Source organism: Rhinopithecus roxellana, chromosome 4 (genome assembly GCF_007565055.1).
Source record: "Rhinopithecus roxellana isolate Shanxi Qingling chromosome 4, ASM756505v1, whole genome shotgun sequence".
Lineage (NCBI taxonomy): Eukaryota > Metazoa > Chordata > Mammalia > Primates > Cercopithecidae > Rhinopithecus > Rhinopithecus roxellana.
Window position 1 is genome coordinate 106,525,587 of NC_044552.1, and position 18,373 is coordinate 106,543,959.

The 18,373-nt window shown below is 41.4% G+C and overlaps 1 protein-coding gene across 2 annotated transcripts in view; it reads right to left on the reverse strand.

Annotated features, from left to right (window-relative positions):
- Positions 1-18,373, reverse strand: part of KATNA1 (katanin catalytic subunit A1) — a 69,042-nt gene that overhangs the window by 32,499 nt on the left and 18,170 nt on the right. For both annotated transcript variants that reach the window (XM_010381037.2, XM_010381036.2), the window contains exon 4: positions 8,097-8,277. In XM_010381037.2, the coding sequence (XP_010379339.1) occupies positions 8,097-8,277 (181 nt within the window). The remainder of the gene's footprint in view (positions 1-8,096; positions 8,278-18,373) is intronic.

Consider the following 18,373-nt stretch of genomic DNA (forward strand, 5'->3'; position numbering starts at 1 on the left):
AATGTAGTGAGACTCTTGTCTCTTACAAAAAACTTAAAAATTAGCTGGGCATGGCGGTACATGTTTGTACTCTCAGCTACTCATGAGGCTGAGGCAGGAGGGCTGCTTGAGCCCAGGAGGTTGAAGCTGCAATTAGCAGTGACTGTGCCACTGCACTCCAGCCTGGTGACAGACTGAGACCCTGTCTCCCCACCCCATGAAAAAAACAAAAAATCATAGCGGCAAAAAGTAAATTGTGACTAACACAAAAGATAAACAAGGCTGGGCGCAGTGGCTCACACCCAGCACCCTGGGAGGCTGAGGCTAGAGGACTGCTTGAGCCCAGGAGTTTGAGACCAGCCTGGGCAACATGGCGAAACCTCATCTCTACAAAAATTACAAAAATTAGCCAGGCATGGTGGTGCATGCTTGTAGTCCCAGCTACTTGGGAGGCTGAGGTGGGAGGATCACTTGAGCACCAGTAGTGATGGTTGCAGTGAGCTGATATAGTACCATTGCATTCCAGCCTGGGCAGCAAGGCAAGAGACTGTCTCAAAAAAAAAGCCCGGGCATGGTGGCTCACGCATGTAATCCCAGTACTTTAGCAGGCCAAGGCGGGTGGATTACCTGAGGTCAGGAGTTAGAGAGCAGCCTGGCCAACATGGCGAAACTCATCTCTACTAAAAATACAAAAATTAGCCAGACGTGGTGGCATGCCCTTGTAGTCCCAGCTACTTCAGAGGCTGAGGCAGGATAATTGCTTGAACCCGGGAGGCAAAGGTTGCAGTGACCCGAGGTCACACCACTGCACTCCAGCCTGGGTGATAAGAGTGAGACTCCATCTCAAAAAAAAAAAAAACAACAAAAAAACAAAAACAATCAATAAAACAAAAAGTTGTTTTGAAAAGATAAACAAGGCCAGTACGGTGGCTCATGCCTGTAATCCCAGCACTTTGGGGGGCCAAGGTGGGCAGATCACCTGAGGTCAGAAGTTCAAGATCAGCCTGGCCAATGTGGCAAAACCCTGTCTCTACTAAAAATACAAAAATTTGCCAGGTGTAGTGGGGCGCACCTGTAATCCTAGCTCCTAGGGAGGCTGAGGCAGGAGAATCACTTGAACCCAGGAGGTGGAGGTTGCAGTGAGCTGAGATCGTGCCATTGCACTCCAGCCTGGGCAACAAGAGCGAAACTCTGTCCCAAAAAAAAAAAAAAAAAAAGATAAAATAACCATTAGATAGACTAATCAAGAAAAAAAAAGACTCTAAAAATAAAATCGGAAACAGAAAAGAAGACATACAGATGATACCACAAAAATGTAAAGGACCATTAGAGACTACTAGGAACAACTATACATCAACAAATTGGAAAAGCTAATGGAAATGGATATATTCCTGGAAACAAACAACCTACCAAGAGTGAACCAAGAAGGAGCCGAAAACCTGAACCAACCAGTTATGAATAATGAGATTAAATCAGTAATAAAAAGTCTTTCATGAAAGAAAAACCCAGGACCTGACAGCTTCAATGCTGAGTTCTACCAAATATTTGAAGAACTAATACCAACTCTCGAACTATTCCAGAAAATTGAAGAGAGGAGTAGATTTCTCCCAAACTCATTCTATGAGGCTACCATGACTCTGATAGCAAAACCAGACAAAGACATGACAAAAAAAGAGAAAACTACAGGCTAATATCCCTGATGAACAAAGATGCAAAATCCTCAGCAAAATACTAGCAAGCCAAATACAGCAGCACATCAAAAAGATCATTCACTATGATAAAGTGGGATTTATTCCAGTGATATCAGGATGGTTTAGCATATGCAAATCAGTAAACCTGATACATCACATCAACAGAAGAAAGGACAAAAACCATATATGATCATCTCAACAGAAGCAGAAAAGTATCTGATAACATTCAACATCCTTTCATGATAAAAACTCTCAACAAACTGCATACAGGACCATACTGCAAAACAATAAAGACCATTATGACAAACCCACAGCTGGCATCATACTGAATGGGACAAAGCGAAAAGCTTTTCCTCTAAGAACTAGAACAAGACAAGGCTGTCCATTCTCACCACTTTTATTCGGACTGAAAGTCCCAGCCAGAGCAATCAGGCAAGGGAAAGAAATACAGAAACAAGAAAGTCAAACTGTCCCTATTTACAGACAACATGACCTTGTATCTAGAAAACTAAAAGATCCGCCAAAAAACTCTTTGAACTGATAAATTCACTAAAGCTGCAGGACACAAAATCAACATACAAAAATCAGTAGTGTCTCTATATAACAACAATGAACTAATAGAAAAAGAAATCAAGAAAGCAATCCCATCTATAGTAGCTAAAAAACAAACAAAAAACCCCCAAAACCCAAGAATAAATTTAACCCTAAGAACAAATTTTTAAATTTTTAAATAAATTTAAATAGAGGTGAAAAAACTCTACAAGAAAAACTATAGAACACTGTTAAAAGAAATTGACGATAACACAAAAAATGGAAAGATATCTCCTGTTAATGGATTAAAAGAACTAATATTGTGAAAATGACCATACTATTAAAAGCAATCTACACATCTAAGGCAATCCTATCAAAATACCAATGACATTCTTTAGAGAAATAGAAAAGCCTCGACTGGGTGCAGTGAGTAGTGGCTTACACCTGTAATCCCAGCACTTTGGGAGTTGAGACGGGCAGATCAGCTGAGGTCAGGAGTTCAAGACCAGCCTGGCCAACATGGTGAAACCCTGTCTCTACTAAAAATACAAAAATTAGCCGGGAGTGCTAGTGGGCGCCTATAACCCCAGCTACTCGGGGGACTGAGGCAGGAAGAATTGCTTGAATCCGGGAGGCAGAGGTTGCAGTGAGCCGAAATCGTGCCACTGCACTCCAGACTGGGTGATAGAGCAAGACTTCGTCTCAAAAAAAAAAAAAAAGAAAGAAAGAAATAGAAAAGCCTAAAATGCCTAGAGAACCACAAAAGACCCCAAAGAGATCCTGAGCAGAAGGAACAAAGTTGGAGACATCACATTACTTGACCCTAAACTGCAATGCTATTGTAACCAAAACAGTATGGTACTGGCATAAAAACAGACATACAGACCAATGAAACAGAATAGAGAATCCAGAAATCCATGTATTGAACATTCACTGGAGCAAGTACAGTGTCTTCAATAAATGGTACTGAGAAAACTAGATATCCATTTCCAGAAATAAGGAGCTAGACACCCTAACTCTCATCGTATATAAAACCAACTCAAAATAAATTAAAGATATAAACGTTTAGACCTGAAACTATGAAATTATTAGAAGATGACATAGGGGAAATGCTTCAGGACATTGGTCTGGGTCAAGATTTTAGGAAGACCTCAAAAGCACAGGCAACAAAAGCAAAACTAAACAAATGTGATTATATAAAACTAAAATGCTTCTGCGCAGTAAAGGCAACAATTAAAAGAATAAAGAGGCAACCTGTAGAATGGGAGAAAATATTTGCAAACTATTCATCTAACAAGGGATTAATATCCAGAATATACAAGGAACTCAAACAAGAGCAAAAAAATCCTCACAAATAATCCAATTAAAAAATGAGTAAATGAATTGGAATAGACATCTCTCAAAAGAAGACATATAAATGGCCAAGAGGCATATGAAAAAAAATCCTCAGTGTCACAAATCATCAGGGAATTACAAATCAAAAGCACCATGAGATACCATCTTGCCCTAATTAGGATGGCTGTTAGCAAAAAGACAAAAACTGCTGGGCGTGGTGGCTCATGCCTGTAATTCCAGTACTTTGGGAGGCAGAGGCAGGTGGATCACCTGAGGTCAGGAGTTCGAGACCAGCCTGGCCAACATGGTGAAACCCGGTCACTACTAAAAATACAAAAATTAGCCTGGTGTGGTGGCAGGCACCTGTAATCCCAGCTACTTGGAAAGCTGAGGCAGAAGAATCGCTTGAACCCAGGAGGCGGAGGTTGCAGTGAGCCGAGGTTATGCCACTGCACTCCAGCCCGGGCAACAGAGTGAGACTCCATCTTAAAAAACAATGATAATAATTTCAACAAAAACCCTTACTGTCATAGACTTACATACGTGTGTGTGTGTGTGTGTGTGTGTGTGTGTATGAGGGGTGCATCAAACAGTACCAGGTAATATTAAGTGCTATCAAGAAGAATAAAGAAGGGGGCCAGGCATGGTGGCTCATGCCTGTAATCCCAGCACTTTGGGAGGCTGAGGCAGGTGGACTGCCTGAGCTCAGGAGTTCGAGACCAGACTGGGCAACATGGTGAAATCCCATCTCTACCAAAATACAAAAAATTAGCTAGGCGTGGTAGTGTGTGCCTGTAGTCACAGCTACTCAGGAGGTTGAGGCATAAGAATTGCTTGAACCTGAGAGGCGGAGGTTGTAGTGAGCCGAGATGATGCCACTGCACTCCAGTCTGGGCAACAGAGTGAGACTCTGTCTCCAAGAAAAAAAAAAAAAAGAGACAAAACCTAGCAAATGCTAGTGAGGATTTGGAGAAAGAATTCGTATACAAAGTTCTTGGAAATGTAAAATAATATAGCCACTATGAACAGTATGGAGGAAGGGATTAATGGAAGAATAGGATTAATGAACATAGGAGTGCAGATCTCTCTGACATATTCATTTCCTTTCCTTTGGATATACTCAGCATCAGGACTGCTAGATTATATGGTAGTTCTAGTTTTTGTTTTTTAAGGAACCGCCATACTATTATAAGCACTATTCACAATAGCCAAGACATGGAATCAACCTAAGTTCCCATCAACAGACGAATGAATAAAGAAATTGTAATATAAACATGTTATGTTTCATGTAATATAAATACATGTTAAGAGAAATAATGCAAGCACAGAACGATAAATAACACATGTTCTCACTCATGACGAAGCTAAAAAAGTTGATCTCATAGACGTACAGAGTAGAATAATGGTTACTAGAGGCTGGGATGATAGGGGAAGGTACAGGTATATTAGACATTGGTTAACAAATACAAAAGTACAGCCAGATAGGTGGAATGAATTCTAGTGTTCTATAGTGCTATAGGGTGACTGTAATTATTATTATTTTTTAATTTTTTTGAGACAGAGTCTCACTTTGTCTCCCAGGCTGGAGTGCAGTGGTGCAATCTTGGCTCACTGCAACCTCCGCCTCCCAGGCTCAAGCAATCCTCCTGCATCATCCTCCCAAGTAGCTGGGACTACAGGTGTGTGCCACCACGCCTGGCTAATTTTTTTTTGTATTTTTAGTAGAGACAGGGTTTCACCATGTTGGCCAGGCTGGTCTCAAACTCCTGACCTCAAGTGATCTGCCCACCTCGGCCTCCCAAAGTGATGGGATTACAGGAGTGAGCCACCACGCCCAGCCAGATGACTGTAATTAAAAATAATTTATGGTATATTTTCAAGTAAGTAGAACATATTTTAAATATTCCCAACACAAAGAAATGATAAACGTTTGAGGTGATGGTATGTTACTTACTCTGATTTGATCACCACCCATTGTATATGTGTACTGACTTATCACACTGTACTCCATAAATATGTATGATTATTATGTGTCAAAAATAATAAACGAAAATTTTTAAAAGCCAACGTCTACACTCAGCTTTTATAATTAATATAGAAGCAATGCTGGCATTAGAAAATTATGCTTTTGCAATCAGTGCAGAAATAGTTGATTCAGACAAGAATCACTTGGTGCTAAAACGAGTAGATGAGATATTGATGAGAAACAGAATATTTACATAGTCTCAAAGTACCTCCCACAAATTATTACAAAGGGTCAAACAGTAAGTTTATTGTGGAGAGGCCAAGCAGACACCACCTAACCAAGCGATCCAACTTATCACCAGTAATAGGACAGACATCTGTGCCTTCTTATAAGATACACTGAGAGAAAAAAACCATCATACCAATGGTATGCCTGCCAAAAATAATCTTTTTTTTTTTTGAGACTGAGTCTCGCTCTATTGCCCAGGCTAGACTGCAGTGGTGTGATCTTAGCTCATTGCAACCTCTGCCTCCCGGGTTCAAGCAATTCTCCTGCCTCAGCCTCCCGAGCAGCTGGGATTATAGGTGCCTGCCACCATGCCCAGCTAATTTTTGTATTTTTAGTAGAGATGGGTTTTCACCATGTTGGCCAGGCTAGTCTCGAGCTCCTGGCCTCAAATGATTAACCAGCCTCAGCCTCCTAAAGTGCTGGGATTACCGGCATGAGCCACCCCGCCCAGCCAAAAAAAAAAAAAAGAATCATCTTTGTTTTTTTTTTTTATACTTTAAGTTCTAGGGTACATGTGCACAACGTGCAGGTTTGTTACATATGTATACATGTGCCATGTTGGTGGGCTGTACCCATTAACTCGTCATTTACATTAGGTATATCTCCTAATGCTATCCCTCCCCGCTCCACCCACCCCGTGACAGGCCCTGGTGTGTGATGTTCCCCACCCTGTGTCCATGTGTTCTCATTGTTCAATTCCCACCTAAGAGAATATGCGGTATTTGGTTTTCTGTCCTTGCGGTAGTTTGTCCATAATGATGGTTTCCAGCTTCATCCATGTCCCTACAAATGACATGAACTCATCCTTTTTTATGGCTGCATAGTATTCTATGGTGTATATGTGCCACATTTTCTTAATCCAGTCTATCATTGATGGACATTTGGGTTGGTTCCAAGTCTTTGCTATTGTGAATAGTGCCGTAATAAACATACATGTGCATGTGTCTTTATAGTAGCATGATTTATAATCCTTTGGGTATATACCCAGTAATGGGATGGCTGGGTCAAATGGTATTTCTAGTTCTAGATCCTTGAGGAATTGCCACACAGTCTTCCACAATGGTTGAACTAGTTTACAATCCCACCAACAGTGTAAAAGTGTTCCTATTTCTCCACATCCTCTCCAGCACCTGTTGTTTCCTGACTTTTTAACGATCGCCATTCTAACTGGTGTGAGATGGTATTTCATTGTGGTTTTGATTTGCATTTCTCTGATGGCCAGTGATGATGAGCAAAAAATAAATAATCTTAATCTAATCCTGAGGAAGTATCAGGCAAGCCCAAACTGAGGAATATTCCACAAAATAACTGGCCTGAATTCTTCAAAAATTCTGGTCCAAGAAAGGCAAAAACTGAGATGTTTACGTTAAAAGGGACTAAAGAAACATGATAACTAAATTCGATGTGTGCTTCTACATTGTAATCTGACCTAATGGGGACAGAAGGGGGAAAATCTCTATATGACATTCTTGGGATAATTGGCCAAAATTTATAAAGGTCTGTGGATTAGATGAATAGTACTATAACAATGTAAAATTTACAGCTTTTGATAATTGTGTTGTTTTTATGTAAAAAAATGTCTTATTACTCAGGATATACATTCTGAAATACTGAAGGTTAAAGGAGCGTTATATCTACAACTCAGTCTCAAATGGTTCAGGAAAAGGGTATACAGAGAAAGAAAATGATAAATCAAAAGGGGCACAATATTAATCATTGGTAAAACTAGGTAAAGTATATATGGAAGTTCCTTATACCATTCCTGCAAATTGTCTGCTAGTCTGAAATTATATCATAATATAAAGTTACCAAAAAAAGCCAAAATATTTGTTGAATTGCAAGTGGGGAAAATCCCAGCCTAGATGTAGCAGAACTAAGGTTTTATTATAGCTCTAACAAACTGAAGACTACAACTTATTGAAATTTAGGCTGGGCACAGTGGCTCACGCCTGTAATCCCAGCACCTTGGGAGGCCTGGGGGGGCAGATAACCTGAGGTAAAGAGTTCGAGACCAGCCTGGCCAACTTGCTGAAGCCCCATCTTTACTAATAATACAAAAATCAGCTGGATATGGTGGCGCCTGCCTGTAATCCCTGCTACTTGGAAGGCTGAGGCATGAGAATTGCTTGAACCCAGGAGGTGGAGGTTGCAGTGAGCCAAAATCATGCCACTGCACTCCAGCCTGGGTGACAGGGTGAGACTCTGTCTCAAAAAAGGAAAAAAAGAAAAAAAAATAAATGTGTACAGTATCAATTTTTACGGTTCAGAAATACCTTTTTCGCTTATAAAACTCAATTAACATTTACCTTTTCCTCTCTTCCTTTATTCTGTTCTTTCTTTTCACGACAACGAACAGCTTTCCCTCTGTCATTGTGAAGATTCTGTGCAGATGAACGGTGAACTCTGACAGTTGTACCTGGACGATTACCATGTGATTTAGGGTCACTGTACTGAGAAGACTGGCGTTTTCTAGGTCCTGGTGAGGGTCTAATCAAACAAAAACTCATTAATATCATAATCAACTCCACATACAGATGAACAGACATACTGTGTAAGTTAGAGTCAGTGAACTAAAGAAGCCAATGCAACAACTGATCACAAGACACGACTGAATAAACTTCAGGATGTTGCATCCTAAGATCTAAAATTCAAATCTGGGCCAGGCGCCATGGCTCACACCTGTAATCCTAGCATTTTGGGAGGCAAAGGTGGGTGGATCACCTGAGGTCAGGAGTTCAAGATCAGCCTGGCCAACATGGTGAAACCCCGTCTCTACAAATACAAAAAATTAGCCAGGCATGGTGGTACGCATCTGTAATCTCAGTCACTCGAGAGGCTGAGGCAGGAGAATCATTTGAACCTGGGAGGTGGAGAGTGGAGTGAGCCAAGATCACACCACTGCACTCTAGCCTGGGCAACAGAGTGAGACTCCGTCTCAAAAAAAATAAAAATATAAAAATAAATAAAAAATAAAAATAAAATTTAAATTTGACATATCTGTTGGTGGTGACTTAAAGGAATGAGGTATAGTCATATTACAGAAATAATGGGGGGGAAGTAGTGGTCACCTCTTAGAAAGGAAATTGTTGTGTATCAAAGATGAATGCATCTGATTGTTGGAAGCTGAAAAAAAAATTATCAGAGAAGAGAGTTTTATCGAGACAACCAGAATACAACACAAGTACTCAATTCACATTAATCCACTGGTATATATGCAATTTGGTACCATTTATTTAGAATATACAGATTTGAGTATCCCTTATACAAAATTCTGGGGACCAGAAGTCTTTTGAATTTTTGATTTTTTCAGAACTTGGAATATTTGCATATACATACCAGCTGAGCATCTCTAATCTGAAAATCCACAATCTAAAATGTCCCAATGAGCACTTCCTCTAAGTATGACCTTTGAGTGTCATGCTGGTGCTCAAAAAGTTTCAGCTTTTGAAATATTTTGAATTTTTGGATCAGGGAAGCTCAATCTATACCATAATTTTTGTGTTTTAATTAATAAGATTTAATCATTTTTCCATTTAAAAAACTGATACAGCACTAGCTATCAACAGTTACTAGAACTCATGTTCGGTGCTTTACAGTTACATACATCACCTCATTTCACCTTTATGTATTTATTTTTTATTATTATTATTTTTTGACACAAGGTTTGCTCTGTCACTGCAGCCTTGACCTCCCAAGCTCAAGCAATCCTCCCACCTCAGCCTCCCGAGTAGCAAGGACTACAGCCACATGGCACCACACAAGGCTAATTTTTGTATTTTGTAGAGATAAGGTCTCATTATGTTGCCTAGGCTGGTATCAAACCCCTGGGCTCAATCGATCTTCCCATCTTGGCCTCCCAAAGAGCTGGGACTACAGGAGTGAACCCTGTGTCAGACCTCATTTCATCCTTATTTCTGTAGCAGGATTCAGACTTCTCAAATATCCGTTAGGCTCCTACTCTGCTCCCAGATTTGGTTGCAGCCATTTACAAGGGGGAAAACAAACAAAAAAAGGAGTCCTATTTTCAAATAAACTACAGTATAGTTAAACAGACAGAAGATGTGTGAAGCTAGGCATGTATACCAGAAGGTGTGAAACAGACCTCATGCTATGGCAATGGGAATGGCCTCATGGAGACAGAAAATAAACTGGGACTGGAAATGCAGGAGTTGAACTAAACAAGAGGGTACAATTATAGACAGAACATCAAAGAAAAGCAAAGAAACAAAAATGAGCTTAATCTATGTAAAGGATTATAAAGACACCAGTCTAACACATAATGCTGAACATTAAGCAATAATACTGAACAGAAATGGTTTGGTACACAGAAGATACGAATACCAGTTCAAGAGGCTTAGCTTTCAGCTAACTGCTAACAAGGATCCACTGAAAACATTTTAGAAATATTAGTCTAATACTGAACATGATATACTGCTAAAGAAAACACAGAAAGCAGTGAGATGTTTGTGATTACAAATGTTACTGAGATATGAAATGAGGGCCTAGTTTAAGGTAGTAACAATGAGAAGAGTCTCAGAGACACACTATTAGTAAAGACACTCCTGGCCGGGCATGGTGGCTCACACCTGTAATCCCAGCACTTTGGGAGGCTGAAGTAGGCAGATCACTTGAGGCTAGGAGTTCGAGATCAGACTGGCCAACATGGCAAAACTCCATCTCTACTAAAAATACAAAAAATTAGCTGGGTGTGGTGGCATGCACCAGTAATCCCAGTTACTCAGGAGGCTGAGGCAGGAGAATCACTTGAGCCTGGGAAGCAAAGGTTGCATGAACCGAGATTGTGCCACTGCACTCCAGCCTGGGAAACAGACCTCGACTGTCTCAAAAAAAAAAAAAAAAAAAAAAAAAAGAAAAGAAAAGAAAAAGAAAGAAAGAAAGAGAGAGAGAGAAAGAGAAAGAAAGAAAAGAAAAGAAAAGAAAAGAAAGGAAAGAAAGGAAAGAAAGAAAGAAAGAGCCGGGCGCGGTGGCTCAAGCCTGTAATCCCAGCACTTTGGGAGGCCGAGACGGGCGGATCACGAGGTCAGGAGATCGAGACCATCCTGGCTAACACGGTGAAACCCCGTCTCTACTAAAAAATACAAAAAACTAGCCGGGCGAGGTGGCGGGCGCCTGTAGTCCCAGCTACTCGGGAGGCTGAGGCAGGAGAATGGCGTAAACCCGGGAGGCGGAGCTTGCAGTGAGCTGAGATCCGGCCACTTCACTCCAGCCTGGGCGACAGAGCGAGACTCCGTCAAAAAAAAAAAAGAGGAAGGAAGGAAGGACGGAAGGAAGGAAGGAAGGAAGGACGGACGGACGGACGGACGGACGGAAGGAAGGAAGGAAGGAAGGAAGGAAGGAGAAAGAAGGAAGAAGGAAGAAAGAAGAAAGAAGAAAGAAGGAAGGAAGGAAGGAAAGAAAGAAAAGACATTCCTAGGCTGGGTGCAGTGGCTCACACCTGTAATCCCAGCACTGTGGGAGGCCGAGACAGGTGGATCACCTGAGGTCAGGAGTTCAAGACCAGCCTGGCCAACATGGCAAAACCCTGTCTCTACTAAAAATACAAAAATTAGATGGGCATGGTGCTGTGCACTTGTAATCTCAGCTACTTGGAAGGCTGAGGCATGAGAATCACTTGAACCCAGGAGGCGGAGGTTGCAGTGAGTCGAGCTCATGCCACTGTACTCCAGCCTGGGTGACAGAGCGAGACTGGAAAGTTGAGAATGAGAATTTGGGAGGATGATAACGCCAAACTAACGTGTATGTGAAGCAATGATGGGGGTTTAATTTTGGATTCAGGAAATATTTCTGTGTATGTATTCTTCCCTTTGCTACAGAAATAATACAAAATAGACACTGACATATAATAAAGTATAGTTGGCCTTCCATATCTGCAGATTCTGCAATGCTGAGTCAATCAACGGCCAATGAAAAATATTTTGAAAATAAAGATGGTTGAGTTGGTACTGAACATGTACAAACTTTTTTTGTCATTATTCTCTATATAATACAGTGAAACAACTATTTATATAACATTTACATTGTATTAGGTGTTACAAGTAATCCATATATGATTTAAAATATACAGGAGGATGTGTGCAGGTTATGTGCAAATATACACTATCTGGCTGGATATGGCGGCTCACGTCTGTAATCCCAGCAATTTGGGAGACCGATGCAAGCAGATCACCTGAGGTCAGAAGTTCAAGACCAGCTTGGCCAACATGGCAAAACCCCGCCTCTTACAAAAAAAGCCGGGCGCAGTGGCTCATGCCTGTAATCCCAGCAATGTGGGAGGCTGAAGCAGGCGGATCACGAGGTCAGCAGTTCAAGACCAGCCAGTCCAAGATCAGCCTGGCTAACATGGTGAAACCCCATCTCAACTAAAAATACAAAAATTAGCTGGGTGTGGTGGCATGCACCTGTAATCCCAGCTACTCGGGAGGCTGAGGCAGGAGAATTGCTTGAACCCAGGAGGCGGAGGTTGCAGTCAGCCAAGATCGCACCACTGCATTTCAGTCTGGGCGACAGAGTAAGACTCCGTCTCAGGAAAAAAAAAAAAAAATGAGCTGGACATGGTGGCGCAGGCCTGTAGTCCCAGCTACTTGGGAGGCTGAGGCAGGAGAATTGCTTGAACCAGGAGGCAGAGACTGCAGTGAGCCAAGATCACACCACTGCACTCCAGCCTGGGCAACAGAGCAATACACCATCTCAAAATAAACAAATATACACCATCTTATATAAGGGACTTGAGTATCCATGGATTTTGGTATCTGTGAGGGTCCTAGAACGAATTCCCCACAGATAATGAGAGACAACTATATAAAGAATTAAAAAGTTGTCTGTAACTCCACTATCCAGAATTAACCAAATAACATTAGTCTATTTCTTGTAGTTATCTTTCATTTAAACAAAATCAGAACCATTATACACACATACACTCTTGTATTTTTCTCTCCTTATTATACTTTGAGACATTTCCAATAACAAAACCTCATAAATGACTGGATGGTAGTCAATTACATAAAATGTGCCATTTCATCTACTTCTTACTGCTAGCCATTCAGTCATTCAAAAAACAATGTAAAAATAATTTCAGGCCAGATGCAGCGGCTCATGCCTGTAATTCCAGTACTTTGGGAGGCCAAGGCAGGTGGATCACCTGAGATCAGGAGTTCAAGATCAGCCTGGCCAACATGGTGAAACCTGGTCACTACTAAAAATACAAAAATTAGCCTGGTGTGGTGGCAGGCACCTCTAATCCCAGCTACTTGGAAAGCTGAGGCAGAAGAATCGCTTGAACCCGGGAGGTGGAGGTTGCAGTGAGCCGCGGTTATGCCACTGCACTCCAGCCTGGGCAACAGAGTGAGACTCCATCTTAAAAAAATAATAATAATTTCAACAAAAACCCTTACTGTCATAGACTTACATACGTGTGTGTGTGTGTGTGTGTGTGTGTGTGTGTATGAGGGGTGCATCAAACAGTACCAGGTAATATTAAGTGCTATCAAGAAGAATAAAGAAGGGGGCCAGGCATGGTGGCTCATGCCTGTAATCCCAGCACTTTGGGAGGCTGAGGCAGGTGGATCACTTGAGGTCAGGAGTTTGAGATCAGACTGGCCAACATGGAGAAACCCTATCTCTACTAAAAATACAAAAATTTGCCTGGCCATGGTGGCTCACGCATGTAATCCCAGCACTTTGGGAGGCCAAGGCAGGCAGATCACTTGAGGTCAGGAGTTCAAGACCAGGCGGACGGATCACTTGAGGTCAGGAGTTCGAGACCAGCCTGGCAAACATGGTGAAATCCTCTCTCTACTAAAAATACAAAAAAATTAGCTGGGCGTGGTGGTGCATGCCTATAATCCCAGCTACTTGGGAGGCTAAGGCAGGAGAATCGCTTGAACCTGGGAGATGGAGGTTGCAGTGAGCCAAGATTATACCACTGCATTCCAGCCTAGATGACAGAGTGAGACTCCATCTCAAAAAAAAAAAAAAAAAAAAAAATTAGCTGGGTAATTATTCCAGCTACTCAGGAGGCTGAGGCATGAGAATTGCTTGGACCCAAGAGGTGGAGGCTACAGTGAGCTGAGATGCACTACTGCACTCCAGCCTGGGTGACAGAGCAAGACTCTGTTTCAAAAACAAAACAGAGGGGTAAGGGGCTACGGGATCATGCAGGATGGTTTTTAGGTGGTGTAGTCAGACACAGACTTTCTGAGGTGACAATTAGCTAGAGAACTAAATGAAAGAAGGGAACAGGCCATTCAGCACTGGTGCTGAGGGAAAGGCAGGTGAAAGGAGTGAAGCATTTTTGGCCTTGGCTCATTCAAGGCCACAGCACAGTGCCTGAGGGAGAGAGCTGTAAGAACTTAGGTCCCAGAGGCTGCGGGGAACCAGGTCTCATAGGGCTTGAAAGACATGAAAACTCTGGGTTTTATTCTGTGAGATGGGAAGATATCTTAGGGGCATCAGCTGACTGTTAAAAGACATTTGAAAAGAATCACATCTAGTGGCATTTAAGCTATGTCTAACTTTTTCTACATAAGGCTTCACAAACCTCCACGTACTCAATTTTTTGTGTACCGTTCTAGAAGAGAATATTGGATCATTTGAATCTGTTCTTTAATGGTACTAAAATTTAGGTGATGATAAGGTTAGAATCACCAACATAGGTGAAGAAAGAATGACTCTTGGCCAGGTACCGGTGGCTCATGCCTGTAATCCCAGCACTTTGGGAGGCAGAGGTGGGTGGATCACGAGGTTAGGAGTTCGAGACCAGCTTGGCCAACTGGTGAAAGTCCATCTCTACTAATAATACAAAAATTAGCCGGGCGTGGTGGCGCACACCTGTAGTCCCAGCTACATGGAAGGCTGAGGCAGGAGAATCGCTTGAACCTGGGAGGCAGAGGTTGCAGTGAGTCGAGATTGTGCCACTGCACTCCAGCCTGGGCAACAGAGCAAGACTCCGTCTCAAAAAAAAAAAAAAAAAAAAAACTCTCTTAAGCATGAGTACAAATGAAGACTAATAGAAAAATAAAAAGAATCTTAAAAGATCCAGTTAAGGGAGCAAATAAATTACAGGAAGAAACAGATGCCACAAATAAAGTCAAAAAGGAAAACGTAACAGTAATCTAGAGCATTCAAAATCAGGAACAGAAAACGATACTGAAGAAAGCAAGAAACAATAAGAAAGAACACCCAAATTTAGGGCTTAACTTCCCACCACCCCTCAGAGGAAATCCTGCCTCTCTGCTTGTGAGACTGAGGTGATCAAACACTTCACTAAATTCAGAATCAACTGATTTCCCACTGGGAACATCTATTTGTTGGAAAGGTCTTACCAATAACTGAGAAGAGTTATAGGACTGTTAGAGGTTGAATGTTTGTGTCCTCCCCAAAATTCATATGTTAAAGCCCCAATGCCCAATATGACTACTAGGAGTAAGGAATTAAGAGTCCCTGATGTGACATGATTAATGTTCTTATAAAAGACACCAAAGAGCTCACTCACTCTCTCTGCCATGTGAGCACACAGAGAGACAGTGGCTGTCTGCTCAGGGAGAGCCCTGACCTGGAACCAAATTGGCCACATCTTGATCTTGGACTTCCCAGCCTCCAGAAGTGTGATAAGCAAAGTTCTGTTGTTTAAGCCACCCGGTGTATGGTATTTTGTTATGGTAGCCCAAGCAGACTAATACAAGACCCAAGTGATGATTCTCCAGAAGGAGAAAAGAAAAGAGCAAGTAAATAAGAATAAAACAAATTAACAGACAAAAGCAAAAACACAACTTGACTCATCTATTAGTTCTACTTCTGAAATTAGGGGAAAACATTATAAATGTGGAAAAATTTTTACTCACAACTATTCACTGCAACTTTATTTATAATAATGAAAAAAACGGGAAAAAACATTAAGAGCATGGTTAACTATATAGGTTACATACCAGTCAGAACAGTGGCAAATAACTGCAGGGAAAAAGATCTGACATGGTTTATAATTCATAAATGTTTAAAATATGAAGAGCAAATTATTTAATCTATCTTAGCTTATCGTCATCAGAAATTGGGCCTAAAAAAATCAGTACCTACCTTCTAAGGTGGTTTTGAGAATTAAATAATACATGTAAAACAACAAACACAGTACCTGGCACACAGTAATATGCAATGATTGTTGACTATTATTAGGATTTTTCTTGTTTTTTTTTTTGAGACGGAGTCTGGCTCTGTTGCCCAGGCTGGAGTGCAGTGGCTGGATCTCAGCTCACTGCAAGCTCCACCTCCCGGGTTTACGCCATTCTCCTGCCTCAGCCTCCCGAGTAGCTGGGACTACAGGCGCCCGCCACCTCGCCCAGCTAGTTTTTTTTTTTTTTAGTGGAGACGGGGTTTCACCGTGTTAGCCAGGATGGTCTCGATCTCCTGACCTAGTGATCCGCCCATCTCGGCCTCCCAGAGTGCTGGGATTACAGGTTTGAGCCACCGTGCCCGGCCTTATTATTAGGATTTTTCTTAAAAGAGGGTACAATGTTGTAAATTATGGATATAGCACAACTACAACTATGAAAATGATGCATAAAAGAACAGAAGAAAACAAACTAGGATGACTGTGTGATTTCCCCCTACTTCTATGAATTTTTCTATTTTTCTTTAATAAGCTACTGTGTTTTAGTGAACTATTATGTAATAAATAGAAAATGTAATTATGTGAAAGTGCTTATGAGGCATGGAAAAAATTTAGCAAATCTCCAAAGGATACCAGGAGTCAGTAACAGAACACTAGTACAGTCCTTTTATGTGAAGATTAAGAAAATAAAAGTGGCAGCTGGGTGCGGTGGCTCACGCTTGTAATCCCAGCACTTTGGGAGGCCAAGGCGGGTGGATCACCTGAGGTCAGGAGTTCAAGACCAGCCTGGCCAACATGGTGAAACCCCGACTCTACTAAAAACACAAAAATTAGCCAGCGTGGTGGCACATGCCTGTAATTCCAGCTACTTGGGAGGCAGAGACAGAAGAATTGCTTGAACCAGGAGGCGGAGGTTGCAGTGACCCGAGATCATGCCACTGCACTCCAGCCTGGGCGACAGAGCAAGACTCCATCTCAAAAATAAAAATAAAAATAAAAATAAAAGTGGCTAAGAAATAATCAACACTCATCAATTGATTTTAAATGTCAAGAACATGAAGGTATGAGTCTTCTCAAAATGTGACCTAGGGACCACCTACATCAGAATCACTTGTGGATTCCTGATTTCTACCTGCTGTCTACTATATTAGACTCTCTGGGAGTGATGTCCCTAAATCCACATTTTTAATTAGAGATTGTTAGGACTGCTATAGCAGAGAGTGCCAGCTTTGTAATCATTATTATAAAACACAATATGTATAGGTTCAAATCCTAGCTCTACCAGTTATCAGTTTTGTGATAGTGGGGAAAAGTTACCCAACCTTATTGTACCTCAGCTGTCTTATCGGAAATAAGGGAAAATATGACTTATTTGGAAGGCTTATTGTAACAAATAAATAAAATAACACTTATAGCTTAAAATAGTTCAGAACACTGTGGATGTATAATCCAGCACCCATATTATAAAATACAACCAGACCGGGTGTGGTGGCTCACGCCTGTAATCCCAGCACTTTGGGAGGCCAGGGTGGGCGAATCACGAGGTCAGGAGTTCAAGACCAGCCTGGCCAACATGGTGAAACCCCATCTCTACTAAAAATACAAAAAATTAGCTGGGCGTGGTGGCAGGTGCCTGTAATTCCAGCTACTTGGGGAGTTGAGGCAGGAGACTTGCTTGAACCCCGGAGGCAGAGGTTGCAGTGAGCTGAGATCATGCCATTGCACTCCAGCCCGGGCGACAGAGTGAGACTCCGTCTCAAAAAATAAATAAAATAAAATAAAATAAAATAAAATACAACCAAGGCTGGTTCAAAGGCAGTGAGTTATCTCAATTGATTGTTCACAGTCAGTTACAGATCAAACTCTTTGTTCTACTCTTCCCCACCTTCTCACTACTGCACTTAACTAGTCTTAAAAAAAAAAAAACCAAGAAATCAGAGTTGCAATGACAAAATGTTAAAACTGAAAACCACCTGGGCAACATCTTAATGCAAGGTTAACGGGCAATGAACCCAGGAAGTCGTAAGTGTTCTTTCTAGAAAGGCATGACACAGTCAATATTTAAATCTATAATACAAATTAGAAAATCTATCATGTGAATGAAGTAGATAACATCCACCTGCACATTTGTCAGTTAAAAAATATGCAGTAAAACTATGCATGATTGGCTAGCTACAGTACTTCAGTAAATATCAGTATCACTAGTTGTTCCTTTGCTGGCACTTGGTAGTAGGAAGTTAGGGAAAAAAGGCCAGAGAAAACCCTAAAATTCAGAACATTTTATTTTTACTGTTCTCTATGAATTAAAAAGCCCTTTGTTTTTGTTTTTGTTTTTTTTAATTTTAGCAGTGTTACAGCTTGATGAAAAGAAATATTCTGTGATCCCTGTTTGAGAACCACTGTTAGTCTAACTTCCTCTCTTTGCATAAGAAAAATCTGAGGCCTGGCCGGGCACGGTGGCTC